Consider the following 18,044-nt stretch of genomic DNA (forward strand, 5'->3'; position numbering starts at 1 on the left):
TGATGTTTAAAGTTAAAGTGATAGTATGATTTAAATAGATAATTTGTAAGTTACAAGAGAATAGAACGAATTTCTCTTCTTATTCACATAATTCAAAGATATAGAAAATTTTTACAAATTGTACTTTCGTACATCAGCTCTTCTATATCATGCTAACGGCAAGGATCATTAGCGTGACGAAGCAGCAAGAGAACGATTTACCTTCTTCGGTGAAGGACAAAATAAAGTATGGTCTGGTAAATCACTTTTATTTGGTATGTGCTATAAAATCGAACATTATTAGTTTTTAGGAAAATCTCCGATTGATCTCTCCGTGAATCCTAGAAGAAGAAGTCACATATAATGCCACAATGCGTATCGCATAAAGAGATAAACCTGTACTTGCAACAAATAACGTTTCTTATTAATAGTTGATGCAGTTATTACAGTAACTTCGCTATCTTGACAATAATAAACGGGAAACATGTATTTGCGAATTATAGTTGACACCGAAGAGGAGGTACAGGTGATTTCACTGATTCGTGATAATAAACGCGGAACTTATCTCTCTATAACGAAGGCGTATCGTAATGTGCATTGCGCTATTAGCGATAAACGAAATCAATAACATACTCTTGAGTATTGATATATTTGTTACTATTTTTGTGACAAATCACAGTAGTAATCGTATTAGCTGCAGTAAATAACGGATTCAAAAACCCGATGTGACAAATTTATATGCAATAGTTACTATTTATCCTCTAAAAGATGCTCCAAACAAAAAATGGAAATAGTTTAATTGCTAAATATTTTACACTACGCAGCGTACCAGTCTCTGGTACGGAAATGAAATATATGATACCGTCGCACTGATTTAGCTATCGTAACAATAGTAAATGCTGAACATGTATTTCTGAAGGCGTATTTTGATATGCAACTTATGATAAATAAAATTGAAAGACCTTTGCGTTATTTTCGCGATTTATCAACATTAATAATCACAATGTATATTCGATGCGATAATAAATGCATCCGATTATACGGTAAGAACAAACATTTTCTGTCGATTTTAAAGCTACTGTTCTGAAATGTTATTCGACTCTGCCATTCTCATCATCATTCTTAAGCCAGCTGCAATTTTCTTCAATGCATTTCTTCCAAAATTCTGTTTAAAAAAATGTTATATTGCATATACATGGAATTTAATGATTATGCGAATCTGGACAAGTGCTTCATATATATATTTCAGATTACGATGAACTTTTGGCATTTAACGATTATCACCTACGCGCGCGCGATTGCTCGTCTTAACTGAGTTCAAAGAAATTTATCTCTTCTTCTCGACAATACTTGTTTGATAACATTTTTATCGTCCACTAAGAGCGTCACATTTATTTCCTTTAATTTATTATAATTACCTGTTAATTCCTGCATTGTATCACCAGTGCCGCCATATTCGACGGGCAAAATCTCAGCGGGAATATCTTCGAAACAGTCAAGCGTATGTGAATATATGTGAAATCTGTTTTTTATCTTTTCGGTCATGAAGGATTTGAGAATCCTCGCAATAACATCGAAAAATACCGGGGCATTGAATATTTTAATCTTCTGGTATCTCATAGGATAGCAGCTTTGCCACGTGTGGACTATATTCATTAACATATAGGGTCGGAATTGAAAAATGTGTCGTATGGTTGGATTGGCCACGTCTATTAACAATGCGCAGCCGTACACTGATGCTGCGGGATAATATTTCATTGCCACTTCTATCGCTATCGTAGACATCTAAAAAGATCGCCCATAGAAGAAATAATGATTGATAATTAGAAATACTTCATCGCGACGACAATTGGCCATAAATCGTTCGAGCATTATATTATTTCAATATTTTACCTTAACTATGTCCGACATTTGGTGTCTTCTCGGATCATGCAGAGTGCCGCGCATCATAATTACCAACCTTCCTTGACTATCTGGCTTCCGCAGGGGCAAACATATTCTAAAAATGAATAAAATATTTCAGAATCCTTCAAAAAAATCAAAATTTATTTTAATTTTAATAATGCATATAGTATTTCCAAATTTTTTTATATATAAATTGTTCTTCTTAGAATATAATATAAACAAAGAGAAGTTACCAAAAATTTATCTCTAATTTTACACAAGTTGTTATATTGAAATTGAGGTTGCCATTTGTGAAGTGTTCTACTGTTCTGCTATTTATCCGAAATAGACAAAGCAGATTTAAGAAAAACAAAATTCTATGAATATATACTCCGAAATAATGTTCGTTACCCCATATTAATCATTTCCTGCAGTTCCGGTTGAAACGGATCTCTATTCCTGTACCATTCTGGTAAATGGGATCGCTGCTTATAATAGTTTCGTATCCTGACTTTAGTTTTCTCAAGATTAAACTTGCATACTCTCAAAAATCGCAGGATAAGAAAGTCATCTGTGTACAGATTAAAGATTCCCTTCAAATAAAATACTACAGCTAAAGCAGTATAAGTTTAAGAACACATTTCTTATATCTAAATGTATATACAAACTTTCCTTTTTTGATTAATAAAAGGTTTAAACAAAAATTCCATTTGGCTTAGAAAATATAATTAGAAAATATAATAGTGCGATAATGAACTTTGTCATATAGATCTTCAATCTAGTTACTATTTTTTATTATTTATTACTATGTGTCGAACCTTTCAGATCATTTTCAATTTTTTTTTCGTTAAAGGTCAAATACAATATTTGATACTCTATTTTTCGTTTTTTTTTTATTACACAATCAAGAATTAATCAACGAGATAAACATCATATGTAACGTCATGTCCATTGAAAGTAATTGCTGCGTAAATAGAGTAAGCCGTAATTTAAATTTCACCGATTAGTGTTTCAACTCGCCCGTAAGACCGCTGTCATTTTACCGCTGTCATTTTGCCACTGTCATTTTACCGATTCGTATGCACAATTCGTCTTCGATCCAACGTCTGATCTCCACGATGGCGTTCTCTCTAGTCTCGTCGGTCTCGTTCAAACATGCCGCTGCATATTTTTTATCCTCACTGGTCAATTGTTGCGGAACGTAATTCTCTGCGTTGTCAGAACAGCCGGGTTCGTTTGCCATCGTGACGATGGATAGTGAACGCGAAGCCTCGTCTGAGCCTATTCGAGCTGCGGAAAGATACTGTCGCTTATGAGATACGGTCAACGTTAAATAATGTTTAATGTTACGCAAGACTGCAGATAACACGGAACAGTATATGCGTTGTTTGAAATTTTGGTACTCTTTGGAACCATTAATTGCATTATTCAGAAATTGCGCCATCTATAGCAGCCAATGATGCTGTTTGACGACCTTGATGGATACTCATTCTCGAGCGGCGCGAAGAAACTTTAATTTTTAAACCCTTTTATTTTCAATAGAATATTTTTTGGAATATTTTTTATTGTGTCTCCTTTTTTTTGGGGAGGGGAGAGTAGTAAAAGATAAAAAATTTAGTACATGTCAAAGATATAAGTACGACGAAAAATTATGTTGTATTCGTACGCACAATATCTTGTTCCGTTATTTATTTTACATTTACATGTATGTTGTGCACAAAAATTACTTCTCTATAAAATTGATAATGAATTGTACAAAGTAATTTAAACAAAAATATTTGAAAAAGTTGTCGCTTTAACGAAAATAAGAAATAAGTAGTACCAACGAATGCGAATAAATCTAAATAAATCCGTTACAATTATATAAATATATAATTGTTTCTCAAGATGTTACTAGTCCTTACTTTGACTAGGACACGATGACAGCTGGCAATTAATTGCTTTAAGAAATGATATTTGCAACACGAATTCTGTCCCTGTCTTCGACGAAGCTTGCTCGATTTCAGAATTTTCCTATTGCTGTGCAAAAATTGCGTCGCTCTCCTGGAATACTTCTTCAGTATGGAACACAGCGTCAAATACCTCTTGATGAATACATGGTAAACCTTTTCGACTAGCGGGTTGATCATCCTCATCAAAGCTTTGCGTATCTTTTTCTTACTTTGCCAATCGTAAAAGTGAATTATTTCGTCCTCATCTATGTCGTACATGTCTGCAGTCGTGTCGGTTCTGAGTTCGTCCGTCTCTTGAATCGCGTCATTTTCCATAGAAAAAATTATATCTTCCCGAATGCCATTATTTACTGTTCCGTCAAGAAGTATCTTACGCATACGTAACATCCTTTTATACTGAAATTGTACCTATGCAAGAGATAAAACAACGCGCTGTTAATTTAAATGTCGCCAAGAATTTTAGTGTTCAAGGAAGGAAAGAAAGTGGTATCACCATGTATTTGCAAAAAATATTACAACCGTAATTTTTAAGGCAAACTATTCGTACAATAGCTTTTGGTTTCCGGGAAGAGAAAGATTACATCTGTAGTATTTCTCTAATTAATATTGCTATTAAAATAGCATTGGAAACTAATTGTAACTATAATTATATTAATTATAAATTCACAAAATCAATATACAGAAATGCAGTTACATATACTTCTTCATCAAGTTTCAAAAAAAAAATCTTTCAAATATAATTCTCGTGTTTACAAATGTGTAATTTTAGAGAGTGATAATTTTTTACAATTCTTCTCTTTTTCTAAACCGTTCATCTTCCGTAGAGGCTGTAAACAATTTTGAATTCTGATGACTCACCCTTCCGAGATCGTTCATAGTCTTTCGCAAAATCACGTTCTTAGTGCTATTTGGCCTGGCCCAATTGATCAAGTTATTTACCATGCTCAGATATATTGTACCCTCACGTCGAAAACGGTCAAAATTTATTTTGTCTGGCAACTAACGCAAAATGCGCACTGTTAAACGTAATTGAATATACCACAGACTACTATTTGTTATATTGCTATTTGCAATGATACTCACATAAAGATTTTTATTTTTCTCAGTTTTGTAATCCTGAGATTGTTCTGACTCTAGGAGTATCAATATGCTTGAATAAAACAAACAACCGATATTTTCATTAGTTACATATAAAATATTGTTGCGAATTATATTAAGACCTAACCCAAATAAATTCACGCGATTTATTTACTACAGCGACAAGCAAGTTTCAATATTGAATAGTAATCACAAACCTTTTCAGATCGGCATAAAGTCTGCGCGATCGTTCAACCTCGATCGCTGGGTTCAGCCGCGAGCATAAAACTTGAACCATGACTTCATGCCTTTCTTGAGCCGAAGAAACGCGAAATAGCCAACTGTTCGTGCGAACGTATACACGTGCCAAAATATACAACGGACTTTTCAAACAGGGTTTAAACGATCGTGACAGCGCGACGAAGTTAATAATCTTTTCGTGTGTCGTTTAAAGCGCGATCTGAAACCTAACATACATATTTACGTATACTTAAACTTCATCACTTGATGTTTAGCTATCCGAAGGTCATAGTAAGAGATATTCGGCGAGAAAGACTCGTTTCCGTCTGTTTGTGCGAAACGCACGATTTCAAATGTCGGGCAATAAATATGGTTCGACAATAGATTCGCCTTATAAATAAAAGTATTGGAAGTAAAAACGGCGTGAGCCCAACGATGAATAGTAAATAATGGAAGTTAAATGATGTGGAAAATTAATTAACGTATATATTTTCATGCTTATACAGAAAACATGTGTTACAAAAAACATTATAATAAATATGAACGACTATAATAAATATGAAACAATATTATAAATATAATTTAGCACTACGTATATATTCCATAAATCTTATATTTTTATAAATCTTATATTTTCTCCTATTTTTACGAAATATTATATAATAAATAATGCCATTAATTGTTGAATTTTCCATTTTCTTTTATGTCCGCGTACTTTGCAACATGTTCCTGCTCCTATAGTACAGACATAAAAAGAAAATACACATTAAAAAGCTGCAAACACCAAATTACATTCACATTTAGTAACTTTAGATATTCAAATATTCGCATTTATCAGAAAAACACTCGTTTCTAGAGAAGTTCTTTCTAAGAATAAATTAAACAAATCAATTTGAAAAAAAAAACACGCGTCGATGGGAAGTTATTTTATTAAAAATTAGCGGTTCTACTCGCGGCGTTTGTGAGGAAATCAGAACGGCTGCGTTCAGCGGAAAAAGCAGCTCAGTGAGAGCTCAATGATACTTTATTACGATTAATTTCTACAATTAGATCCGGAGAAGAACCAAAGGCAAGAACCAATTATATTAAAGAAGCAGCCAATAAGTTATTTCTCAGTTAATCATAACTGAATTTAACTTAATTTCGCTTAATTTAGACAACTCGTAACAACTCGTAGATTAGGGAATGTACCTTTCTAACACGTTCCAGCAATTGCTCCAGGAGATCGTACTTGCGACAGTCACCTCGCGGTAATCTCCCCCGCCGCGATTCTGCGAGCCTCGTGTTACCGTGCAAAAACAATCTCACCCTCTCGCAATAATCCCTCAGCGTAAGATGCAACATGACGTACAATGCCGAGTTGCTCCCGGTGAACGCGACGCACAAGCTCTTGATTCGCGTAATCAGCGATTCAATGTTCGCCAGCAAGAACTCGCGATAGTATATCTCGCTCATACAACAAAAGCAAATCTTATTAATGTCAAATTTCTCGTCGAATTCTAACATCTCCTCCTCAAACCCGACGCCGACAGGTAGTTCGTTCCTACGATTTCCGTCGTCGTCGTCATCGGAATCTTCCTCCTCGCTGCTCAATTCCTCATCGGTCACCCAATTCTCATCAGATTCAAAAACGCTATCTCGTAGGTGCACCTTCAGCTACACAATGCGATATAAAAATGCCATTGTAACTATTAGACGAAGAAAATTCTCGATGATAGTCGACCAACAACTCGAGTATTCACAACTGTAGCTTCGCCAGAGAATAATTATTTGTATACAATAGTGTTTACTTATTCATGCAAAATAGAGTTATACTTCTTAAAGGCATGCAATTTGTGAAATACCATTGGAGTGTGGAAGTGTTTAAAAACATATTGCAGTTGGAATATACTGAAGAGGAATTTAGCGTATTAGAAGTCATCCAAATTTAAAAATTATAAATTCATGATTCACAGATATGGCAATAGCTTTCAGGATTTTGTCTTTTAATTTTCTATTTTTTTACACGAAGGAGGGGGGGAGGTGTTATCATATCTCACCTTTGAGTAAATATCCATAGCTTTTAACATAATCGCAAACATTGTGGATATATTCTGATGGCGTTCATGCAAAATACTCGCCATATCCAGATAAATCTGGCCTTCGTTTAGAAAATGTGCAACATCCTTCGCTTGGTAGAGTAACTAATCCGGATAACATAAAAAAATTGTTATAAATGTTTGCAGGCATTTTTTAATTTTTTATTGCTTGTCATATTGCTGTTTGTAATGATACTCACGCAACGCTTCTTGTTCTTTATAATTTTACGCTTATTATTCTTTATAATTTTATCAGCTCGATACACTTCCATTTCTAAGAGCGTCAAAATCCTTGAATAAAATATATATGCGTCACGTTATGGTATATCTAGCATATGCGATTTGTATAAAATATACTGAAAAAATTGCACGTTTCTCTCTCAAAGATCGATGAAATTGAAATACTCTTAATAAAAATTTAATGACATAACTTACTTAATTTAATAAAACTTAATTAAAACTGAGTTATTATCTCATAAAGTTTCTTTAGTATTCATACATGTTTCAATAAAGAAAGAAAAAGTGCTGACGGAAAAAAAGATGTGTAAATACGTCTGGATAAATATTTGATATTTCAAATGTAATTAAATGTTAATTAAATTAAATCTGGCAGTTCTTGTTTATGAAAATAAAATTTATATAATATAATCATGATTCTGCAAATGTCTTTTACATTATATAACCAATTAATTTACGTGTAGAATATTTCAAATTATAAATCTAGAATAGATTTGAACAAGGTTGATTTGATCGAGACAGTGTAAACATCGAACGAGCACGGCGGTAGAGAACAAACCTTTCCAGAAGATAATAAATTCGGTGCGATTGTAGAATCGAGATTTTCGCCTCATAACGCACGTACATACAACACACGCGACACATGAGTGCTTCTGAGATGTAAAGAAATGCGAAATAGTGATCGAGGATGTACACACAGGCTGTCAAGCAGGAACCTGGAACGAGACGATCGTGACGGCGACGACGACGGATTGATCGCTTCAGGAATCGTCGGGTCGCGGTCGTCCCGATCAATCACAAATGTTTGTCTGTATTTAAGTCTGTGTTTACCTGCTCGAAAATCGTAATAGGCGACACTCGCGGCTAAGGAAAGTAACGGCAATGCTTTCTTTCTTTTGAAATATTCGAAAGTTTGTCCGTCCGAAGACCGATTTTCCGAAATCTATCTTCAGAATTATCAATCTCGTTTAAAATATTGTAACGTCATCAGTTGCATTTGTTCCCACGATTGGTGCGCGTAATGCCAGATAAAATATTTATTTAAAATCCCTGTTTTTTTTTACATATGAGTTACATATCGGTTTTCTGCCGATGTTGATATTTTTTATATTAAAATTCTTTCTTCGTAAATGATTTTCAAATCATTATTTAATCTCTGCAATATTCCGCTATAATTCAATAAATAATAATACTAATGATTAACAATGCAATACGAATAAATAAATAAATAATTTTATTTGACCATCAATCTCATCTGTATTAACATAAGCAAGAGCATAAGTAAGAAGCAGCGTAAAAGTGAAGAGAATATTAATAAAATGTATATAGACATGGTACGATTGCAAATTACATCGATAAAATTAATATATACCGTCATGACATAGTTAAATTAATGACGATGAGAGGTCAAAGCAGCATCTGATTGCGACAGCATAGTTATCACGTTGCTGTATGCTTCTTTCAACTTTTCCGCTTCGATTTCTTTCGCGCGCAATCTAAAATAATCAGAGAAAAATCTTCTATCGTAAAGTTTTAACCGCATTCACGATTATTACACTAATTTCTTTTTATCGTTTGCTAATTACGAAAAACATACGATGGAAAGAATCATATTAAATGTCACAAATACACGGAATGATTGTAAAAAAAATACACATTCTACAGTTAATTTTAAATAATTGTTAAAATTAATTAAAACACGCAAGTTTGAATTAGAAATCTAATTAAAATATCAAGAAAACGAACTTGTCGTATAATTGTTTGACGACGTTCACCAATACTCGTGCCTGAGTAACGTTGAAGAGCGTTAATTCCGAAATAAAACCCTGCAGAAAGTTCATGACGTCTCGACTGATTTGCTCGAGCCTGGATTTCGAGATGTACGGCAGTGCCTCCTGATGTAAAAACATATCGTTCAACTCCAGCTCCTTCTTCAATGTGTTTACTTGTTCCCGTAGCTGTTGCACGATCAGCTCTGTCCGGGGCTGAATGTGCCGCATTGTCCTGATCGGTTTCAGTTTTGCGATTTTAGCGGTCAGTCGCATGGTCGACAAAGTGACGTCGAGATCTTCCCTCGTGATGCGTACGTGAGATACAAAACTAACGCATACAAAATCTGGTTTTTAATTACTCAAGCGAAATGTTATGTAAATATGTAATTTTGGATCAAGTGAGAAATTTAATAGAAAACATTGAAATTTTAATTGTATATATATTAAAAAGTGGAGTTTATATTTATTATTTGGAAAAAAGATAAATGTAGTCTAGATTAAAGTGAGAAAATATGTGCTATTTTAATTTCAGATTTATATTTATTATATGATTACCGAATGACGGATGTGACAGTGAGAGCGTCTTTCAGTAGCTTCAGCAAATTACTTGAGTGCACAACGCTGTATGTGCACATACTTGGTTTCCTAAGATGCAGGAAATATTGTTCCAGCTGTATTTTCATTAAATTCGCCATACCTAAGTCGGCTGCTGTTTTCCAGCAGCTCGATTTTCCCACCGTACCAGTTCCAGCCATCTCTACGATATGTATCTAACATCGATCCGTAAAAACAAATTCGTAATTTTTTTTTCGAGGTGTCTCTCAATCGAGAAAATTTTTTTTAAATTTATCGTGAATATTTTATTCCAAATATTTTTAATATATTTGAAAGTTGTATTTATACATGTCAAATAATGGTTCTATATTTAAATATGTTATATCCATCTAAAATGTTTAAACATAACATTCCAGACGTATTAATAACTTAATTTAAAAAAAGTACAAAAAGTTCTTCCTAGTAATCTCAAAATTATCGTGCAAGAATATTTAAAATACGGGAATTTTCAAGATTTATTTTTAAAGATACCGAATTTATTATTACTTTTGCTGTCGCTACGACAGCTTGCGATTTTATCAGGCTCGCGTTTGAAACGTGAATAGTGATCACAGCAGCACCCAAATGTGATACTGGATACATTGTGCCATTCACAATCGATCTCCTGGCTTCTCCTTCGAGTATTTTTCTCAGAGTCTCCTCCACATTCTCTGCATCCACTACAGTTACATTCTGAAATTGCAACTATGTTAATTTAGCAAAAAGCTGATTTGATACTCTAGATAAATATAATAATTTCGGGGAAATCGTAAAAATAACTATTTTTTAATTCAACGTCATTATTTTGCGACGTGAAATTGAATGCTATCCGAAGATATTTAATAAATATTATTTGTAAATAAGCTTCTGCGGGGGAAAAAACGAATTATAGAATTTCCATACCACGGTACCTTAAAGACACCGCGCTCTTTGACGTTAAAGGTCCTTCGTTTTCGAGTGAGGAGATCAATTACGCTTTTACCTCTCAGCTCGACGAAACTTAAACGATAGCGTATGTCGCTGATTTTTCTTCGATTCGCCTTCTCCGTAAAAATGTCGGATAAGAGTCGCGGGACTATTCCTCTGTGCTAAGTCAACGAGTGAAGCGATCAAAATAATTGATTAAACGATTAAGCCCGAAGAAGATGATGCGAGATACGTACTTCCCAATTATTTTTTAGACCGCCGATCGTGAAACTCTTTCCGGATCCGGTTTGCCCGTAACCGATCAGTACGCAATTTACGCCGTCTAAAACTCTTAAATTATTTTCCTGTTGCGTATGTTATACATGTTTTGTTATTTTTATAGCTGTTACATGATATCCATATCTTATCAGCGATATCAACCATATCATTAATTATAATATGATTGTCATCAATTAATATAATTGTATACGTCTTGGCAAAACATGCTAATCCTTAATAAAGAAAATAAAATGTTTCAATTACAATAAAAAAAATTTTACATCTCTTTTGCTGTCAATGTTTAACTTAATAAATTCTTATTATTGTATTTTCTGCATATACTATCAATATAATATTCGCCATGTGTGGCAGACGCTAAATGTATTTTTAGAAATTAATTTAATAATTTTGCTACACATTTAGCAACATTAAATTAGTGCAAATTAATTTACTAATATCGTATAACAATATTTCAAGTTAATTAATTATATCGCTGACACAGAATGGAATATTGCCATCGCTGTCTTTAAATATCGATCAGTACTTTTCTACGAGATCTTTCGCAGCGGTGCAATATACTTTATCCTGGGACGTCTCGTGAAATATCCCATCAAGGCGGAAGGCCCAATAAACGGGACATGTCGATCGTTCGTCTCGTCGCATATCTTGCAAGCATCTCACGTATATCGTCTAAATAGCGACATATATAATGTTATTAATGCATTAATTGACGAAATACATTAAAATAAATCACTAAACATCTCAAGTAACAATAATATAGCAACGAGAAAGTAACTTTCAAGCGTAAACTTTGTAACGCTAGCGTAGAGCGATATCTCTTCTCGGCTACTCTTCTCAGGATGGTCTTCTTGGTTTAACGAAAAAGAGATTTACATTGATCTCACCTTACCGTCCGTACTAATCTTCGCACAAGAATCGCACGGTCTCTCGAGCGGTAGAATTCGCACGAAGACCTTTACATTTCTATCGTGCGCCTCGTCAATCGACTCATTATCCGATATAGAGAAGTTCGTTTGGTGCATTCTCTCACTTTCAACATTATCTCAATATCTTGGATAATTGTAAGATGGATAGGTTAATCCCATATTTTTGTTCTATTTACAGCGCTGAAATTGCCTAGAGTTCAATTTCCGTCATTTCAGATATAATTTTTGACATTTACGGTTTCGCATACAGAAAAGAAATAAAAATAGCTTTGCGCGCGCGCGCGCGAATTTTATGTGCAAAATATTTATAGAAATTAAATACGTCGTCGTAAGTATGAATTTACAAAACCTTTTATTTTTCATAAAACGTTTGTGTATAAATCACCCATAATTAAAATTTCAAGTTTCACCAAAGGGTAATAGCAAACTTTGAAAAGACGTCGATCGAAAAAGAATCGAGTGCCCGACAACGCTAAGAAGTCACCCAACGTCACTACTACATACATAATACGATTATTATTATGCATATGACATACATACATATTACAAAATAATTGCTTATTATGAAAAAATACGTCGAACATTATCACTGCAAATTAAATAACGCGACTTAACTAAGAATACAGAAAGAAAATCAGTTGATCCACACAAAATTGACGGGGGAGGTCGTGCCGCTGATTTTCGAATAACGAAAGATTTACGATTTAATTTCTAACGTGCATTTAATTTTATCTAAATGTACGAATACGACTTATCTAAATCACTGACACAAGTGACGTGTTTTTAATCTGTCACATTCAATTGATATTAATTTCTAAACTCGAAACTCAAGAAATTATGTCGCGATATCGCTTGTGCATATTTCTGATAAACTAGTGATTCTTACAATTTTCCTCCTCGTAAAGTACAAAATCGTGAGCGCGAGAGCGTTCACAAGAATCAAATTCCTGTTGCTGGAAAAGAGTACGTACCATGCATTCGCGAAACGTTTTACACACGAATTCGAGCCTTCTCGAAAGCACACGCAAGATAAAAAATATCGTTTCTGTAACATATGGGCATAGATACAGCCGATAATCACGGAGCATTAAGTATTCGTCAGCAAAAAAAATTCATCAGCTTTGAAATCAAAAGATTTAACGAATAATAAAATCTTTTATACGAAAGACTAAATTTTATTTTATAAATTTTCTTTTCCCGATATTGTTAAGATCGGGAAAAAGACTGTTGCAAACTCTTCGAAAGATTCGACTTCTTTCGTTTGCTTCCTCGAGATCTCGCGTACCGAAACCGCAGAAATATATTCGACGGTCTCGTCACGGCCGGACCGCCCGCTTTAAATCGAAGATGTAGACGACAAAACACATTTGTTTGCGTGTGAATTCGTATGTGAATTTATTACAAGGAAATTACAAAACCGCAGATTAAGACATCGTACAAAAGCGCCACCCCAAAAAAGATTTCTCGCCGTTCGCAAACAAGTCTGCTCGCTCTTGTGGTCCCTCCTTCCGGCTACCGCCCGTAGTCGGCGTCGAGACGGTGGGCATCAGCATCGGTACTTCCTTCGTAGGAACTCTACTGTTACCCCTTAAATCACCACCGAGATGACGATCATCACAATCGTCGCGATAATTAAAAAAGGAATAATCGGTCGACATCGCCTTATTATTTAATATTTAATCGCATTCTGTTTCGAATTTACTGGACGCGACATACATTTCCTCCTCGTTAACCATAACGAATCACGTTAAAACTCGCACGTACGCAATACAACAAGATTCCTATAACTCGTATAAACAGGACGAGTTGTGCAGCGTTTTCGGGATAGTTCTTATCGATCAATCCTGATCCTTTTCCATCGATAAATCTTTCCTCAACGACACACGCCCGTACAACAAACACTCTCTCTTTCTCTCTCTCACACACTTTCTCTCTCTATCAGTCTCACTTCCTTTCTTTCCGTTCTAACAATAATTAGTTTCTGATAAATACTATTCAAGCTATGCCTAAAAACTATTGCAAATAGAAACGCATTAGAAACGGTATAAAATGGACATGTTTCGTTCATTTTCCAGTTCCTTTCAACAACTCTAAGTTATATATGATAGATTCCTTTCATCTGCCTCCCTTCTGCCCTTTTTTCTTAGCTTTCCCTTTTCCTAAGCATATGATGCGTATTATTTATATCTGGCATACGCAATTTCTGAGAAGTACACCGTACAGTAAAGGGTTTGGGGTAAAGTGCTAATATATAATACAAAGTGCTAATATTATAAATCGGGACAATCGAATTATGTGCTGCGTGTAACTGTTTTTAGGCTCGATCGCCCACCGGCTTGTTCAGTCTTTCTTGCGTCTCTAGCCCTCCACTCCGCGCAGATTCAACCGTGACAATCCTGATGCCGACACACCCGGAGTCGTGCCCTTCATTCAATGGCGACACGGGACATTATCAAGCCTCGCCTGGTGAGCAAAACGCTGTAACAAAATGAATTTACATTACCAAATAGCCAAGAGAGTGAAACACAAGTGCAAATATTATATTATAAAAATCCTATGTTATAGGTAGAGTCCCTCTAATCAGAGTCTGGCCAACTTGACAGTTCTGGCAAAATTCTGCGAGAGAGAAGGATATACATTCATATCGCTTTCTCTTTCTCTCTTATAGTTCTCTCTCTTTCTGTTTCTCTTGCTTTTGCCAAGAAATGACGAACCAATCAAAAATTGCTATCGTATGGCCAGACTCTGATTAGAAGGACTCTAGTTATAGGGTATCTAAAATTGACTGCCAATCAAAATTAATGCGGTTTGATTAATACTAATAATAATGGTACAATAATAATGGGATATAATACAAGATTAATAATGATTGTGAATACTCGATTTAGAACTTCGTCGAAATAATACACAATCGAAATCAGTGAGTAATATTGCAGGGATAAAAAAATTAAGTCAATATTACATTTTGAACATTATAAATGATATCTCACCCTAGACCGGTTCCAATAAGCAGAGACAAAAGATTCGTGAAGAATAGAGTGTAAATGACCTCCTTGGAAAACAATCCGTTCTTGCCAACCTTCGCGGTGCGGATGCTATACGTTTTTCTCTTACTGCCCAACGGGTGTTTGAACTTCCAGTCTCTGAAGTACGATCAAGACAATTAGACACGTGGAAGAATCTCATTCGCGAATGTTAATATTTCGATATGAAAGAAAAGTGTTTTTAATCCAAATTAATCCTTCACAAACTGCGATAATATGTAGCAATATGTAGATATTTTTCTATAGTTGATACATTTAGCTCTAATAAGAAAAAAACTAATTAAATGTAATAATCAAAAGAAACATAAATCATTTTTGTCTCGCATCGAAGCTCCTTCAATGCTAAACCGCTTAGCGTCAAATCAAGAGTCTCATTTGCCGTACTTTGGAGGCGCCTGGTCTGGTCGAGAGCTCCACTCGTAGATCCAATCCGTGTTCTTCTCCAGAAGCTCGCCCTCCTGCGAAGCAGAACAAAGTACGCCTTTATTAAGAATGATCTTAATAGAGGAAACATTTCGCGAGAGAGAGAGAGAGAGAGAGAGAGAGAGAGAGAGAGAGAGAGAGAGAGAGAGAGAGAGAGAGAGAGAGAGAGAGAGAGAGAGAGAGAGAGAGAGAGAGAGATTATAATCGTCTCGCGCGGCAGAACAAGACAGACTCCGAATCAATCATTCCGGAAATACATCGGAGGGGAAGATCGACAGAGATGGGTGAGAAAGCGAGGAGGAATTAATCGTGCGGGCCACTCTGTTTCTATGAATGGCGATCGCGTCGCGTCGCATGGAAAAAGTGAATGCTCAAGGATGACCTTTGGCGTTCCGCCAGCGTCGCACACGCGTTATATCTACGTATACGTCGTGGTATACCGGATCTCTGATATGCGCAGTATATCGCGAGTGCGCATAAACGTCGCGAACGCCGGTTGTAAACAATGGAAGACGATTGCACGGGGGAAGGTGCGAATTGACGGTGGTAAAGAGGAAAGGGGGGGTGGAAAGCAGGACGTGATGCGAGGAACTCGGAGCAGGCGTCCGTATCGAGATTTGAATTTTTGATGCCATTTCCCTCTTGGAACGAGAGACTCCGGTCCCTGTTTCGAACTGGGTCATCGATTTAATACGCAATATGACAGAACAAGAACGCGCAAAGATAACTTGTGAGTCACACGATTCGCGCGGGGCGTCTGTTGAAAACGGCGCCTCCGGTGCCTCTAGCACGGGAGCATGCATTACACATATCCGTACATCATCGGTCGCGGAGGCTTCGCGGAGCGCGCGCGCACGCCTTCGTGTTTACTCTCTTTCCGCGGTATTACTCGATACATAATCGAGTAATTGCAGCATAATTATCTGCTTATCGCTCAAGGAAAAACAAGCCGCTAACGGGAATCGAGTATCGAGACAAGAAGGTTCAATGCTGATGTTCTTGAATTAAATCTGACGCGTACAAAGTTACGCTTTGTATTATTATCTTCTTGCCTCTCTGCCGGAGCGAACGACGGGCGAACTCGAGAAACTGCCGGTCGCGATACAGTTCATTATATACGAGACAACGTCCGGCTACCGCCCGATAGATAAGCCCAATCTTCTTAACAACGGTAACCACGCCGGCCGTCTCTATATTTAGACAATAGCAATTTGCATTTCGCTCGGCTCGTCGATCTGAATTACGATTCGCGCGAAAGGAATATTCCGCGATCGATAAATCATCAGCTTACATCAATTAAATATCAACGGACATCGAGACAGACATTAATTTAAACGCAGAAAAATTAATCGACGTTTGTTCAGCTCTTTCTTTTTGCTTCATTAGTATAAGAGTATTTTTTTTATATCTTACTATACTTTGCATTCCAATATTGAAAAATACAAAATTTGATATCACTGATTATAATGAATAATATTGATAGAGGCTAAGGAAAAATGTAAGCGTGTAAACAGAAATAAATGCATCTTTAATTTACCAAAGAAGCCACATTCTTGTTTAATTCAGCGTAAAAATTTGCATCATTTTACACTGAATCGATATCCATAAAAGTGCAGTGAGTCCAAATAGTTTAGTATGTAAAGGATACATAATCAAGACATTCTTTTATACGATCATCTTAACTGTATTCTATATCAAAGGTTTGGTACCACTTCATGCATCCCCGGGTACTTCCTCTGCATTCTGTGTCGTTCGCGTCTCGGAGTATTTCCGAGATGGCATTGCTCGATCTATTTATATAAAATACGCACGCTTCCACGAGTTCCACGTGCCATTGTTCGTCGTGTCGGTGTCAGAAGGTGATGTTTACGATCGCAGAAAGCACTTCGTCATTCCTAGGATAAAGCTTAATCCCCCGATGATTCACCCGGACAATCAATCGATCAATGCAAAGATTGCGCATGCAAACGCGCATTATCGTGTATGAAGAGCGCGACGCGTCTCGTAACTTTACCAGAATCATGAGGCTCTTCCGATCATCGAACGACGATGATCAGTTAATCAGAACAACGACGATCGAAGGGCAGATCATTTGCGAATTGTTTTCGCGTTTCCGATCGAAGAGTATTGGAGTTCCCGAGGAAACATCTCGTCGCCTATATAACTTCGTCGAGGTCCAACGTTATATTGGGCGCGAGATCGATAAACCGCGAAGATAACTTCAATAATCCGAGTAATCGCCGCCACGAGTTTCCGAAGCGACGGTATTTATTTTGAACGCACATCCGCTCGAGTCGTTTGCGACGCTGATCACTTTATCGTCCACTCGAGAATCGTATAATAAAGTAGATCGTCTAATAAATCGTATAATAAAGCATATAACATACATTTGTATACCGTGGGCTTAATTTTCTCTTTATCGCGACTTTTAATGGGCACGTGGAAAAAAAAACCGGCGACCGCCTTCGTGCGACATCAGTCACGTCGCGTAACTGGTGCACGCAACTATAACGCGACTAGCGCACGAAAAACGGTCGATATGCATATTCGTGTGCGACGGCTTTTCACGTTTCGCCGGTTTCTTTAATCAGTTTGATCCATGCGTTTGATCACGCTTCTCGATTACGAGAGA

General features: G+C 36.2%; 6 protein-coding genes across 7 annotated transcripts in view; 1 reads left to right on the forward strand and 5 right to left on the reverse strand.

Moving 5' to 3' along the window:
- Positions 1-18,044, forward strand: part of Paip2 (polyA-binding protein interacting protein 2) — a 75,123-nt gene that overhangs the window by 27,259 nt on the left and 29,820 nt on the right. The gene's annotated exons all lie outside the window — the stretch shown is intronic.
- LOC139778960 (retinol-binding protein pinta-like) lies at positions 232-3,177 on the reverse strand. The gene is made up of 5 exons (XM_071717130.1): positions 2,935-3,177; positions 2,275-2,434; positions 1,873-1,978; positions 1,398-1,764; positions 232-1,144 (listed from the first exon to the last, which is right to left on the reverse strand). Exons 1-5 carry the CDS (start codon positions 3,104-3,106, stop codon positions 1,071-1,073), a joined length of 879 nt encoding a protein of 292 aa, XP_071573231.1. The 5' UTR covers positions 3,107-3,177; the 3' UTR covers positions 232-1,070.
- Positions 3,538-8,671, reverse strand: LOC139778935 (uncharacterized). The gene is made up of 9 exons (XM_071717075.1): positions 8,007-8,671; positions 7,411-7,501; positions 7,172-7,315; positions 6,324-6,788; positions 5,811-5,867; positions 5,111-5,334; positions 4,899-4,965; positions 4,674-4,814; positions 3,538-4,223 (listed from the first exon to the last, which is right to left on the reverse strand). Exons 1-9 carry the CDS (start codon positions 8,090-8,092, stop codon positions 3,723-3,725), a joined length of 1,776 nt encoding a protein of 591 aa, XP_071573176.1. The 5' UTR covers positions 8,093-8,671; the 3' UTR covers positions 3,538-3,722.
- LOC139778970 (uncharacterized) lies at positions 8,742-9,492 on the reverse strand. The gene is made up of 2 exons (XM_071717151.1): positions 9,194-9,492; positions 8,742-8,943 (listed from the first exon to the last, which is right to left on the reverse strand). Exons 1-2 carry the CDS (start codon positions 9,490-9,492, stop codon positions 8,838-8,840), a joined length of 405 nt encoding a protein of 134 aa, XP_071573252.1. The 3' UTR covers positions 8,742-8,837.
- On the reverse strand, positions 9,740-11,096 carry LOC139778950 (uncharacterized; the record flags this gene model as incomplete). Its single annotated transcript, XM_071717114.1, has 3 exons — positions 9,740-9,989; positions 10,321-10,506; positions 10,950-11,096. Coding segments are annotated over 3 exons (552 nt in total), but the record flags the coding sequence as incomplete, so codon positions are not given.
- The window catches only part of Bnip3 (BCL2 interacting protein 3), a 30,218-nt gene continuing 24,452 nt past the window's right edge, over positions 12,279-18,044 (reverse strand). For both annotated transcript variants that reach the window (XM_071717142.1, XM_071717143.1), the window contains exons 4-6: positions 15,374-15,447; positions 14,936-15,088; positions 12,279-14,423 (exon numbers count right to left, since the gene is read on the reverse strand). In XM_071717142.1, the coding sequence (XP_071573243.1) occupies positions 14,372-14,423; positions 14,936-15,088; positions 15,374-15,447 (279 nt within the window). In that variant the 3' untranslated portion in view covers positions 12,279-14,371. The remainder of the gene's footprint in view (positions 14,424-14,935; positions 15,089-15,373; positions 15,448-18,044) is intronic.

This window comes from Temnothorax nylanderi, unplaced genomic scaffold, assembly GCF_030848795.1.
Source record: "Temnothorax nylanderi isolate EJ_2023f unplaced genomic scaffold, tnyl_v1.0 TNYL_tig0203_pilon, whole genome shotgun sequence".
NCBI classification, from domain to species: Eukaryota; Metazoa; Arthropoda; class Insecta; order Hymenoptera; family Formicidae; genus Temnothorax; species Temnothorax nylanderi.

Bases quoted from the DNA above. Each gene is read 5' to 3' on its own strand.
- LOC139778960 (XM_071717130.1), bottom strand. From the start codon at position 3,106: ATGGCAAACGAACCCGGCTGTTCTGACAACGCAGAGAATTACGTTCCG. The intron at 2,435-2,934 runs GTAAAATGACAG...ATCTGTACACAG, and splicing joins CGAATTGTGCATACGAATCG to ATGACTTTCTTATCCTGCGA. The intron at 1,765-1,872 runs GTAAAATATTGA...CGATCTTTTTAG, and splicing joins AAATGTCGGACATAGTTAAG to ATGTCTACGATAGCGATAGA.
- LOC139778935 (XM_071717075.1), bottom strand. From the start codon at position 8,092: ATGTGTCGCGTGTGTTGTATGTACGTGCGTTATGAGGCGAAAATCTCG. The intron at 7,316-7,410 runs GTGAGTATCATT...TATCCGGATTAG, and splicing joins TAAAGAACAAGAAGCGTTGC to TTACTCTACCAAGCGAAGGA. The intron at 4,815-4,898 runs GTGAGTATCATT...ATTTTGCGTTAG, and splicing joins AGAAAAATAAAAATCTTTAT to TTGCCAGACAAAATAAATTT.
- LOC139778970 (XM_071717151.1), bottom strand. From the start codon at position 9,492: ATGCGACTGACCGCTAAAATCGCAAAACTGAAACCGATCAGGACAATG. The intron at 8,944-9,193 runs GTTCGTTTTCTT...TGATTATTTTAG, and splicing joins GTCAAACAATTATACGACAA to ATTGCGCGCGAAAGAAATCG.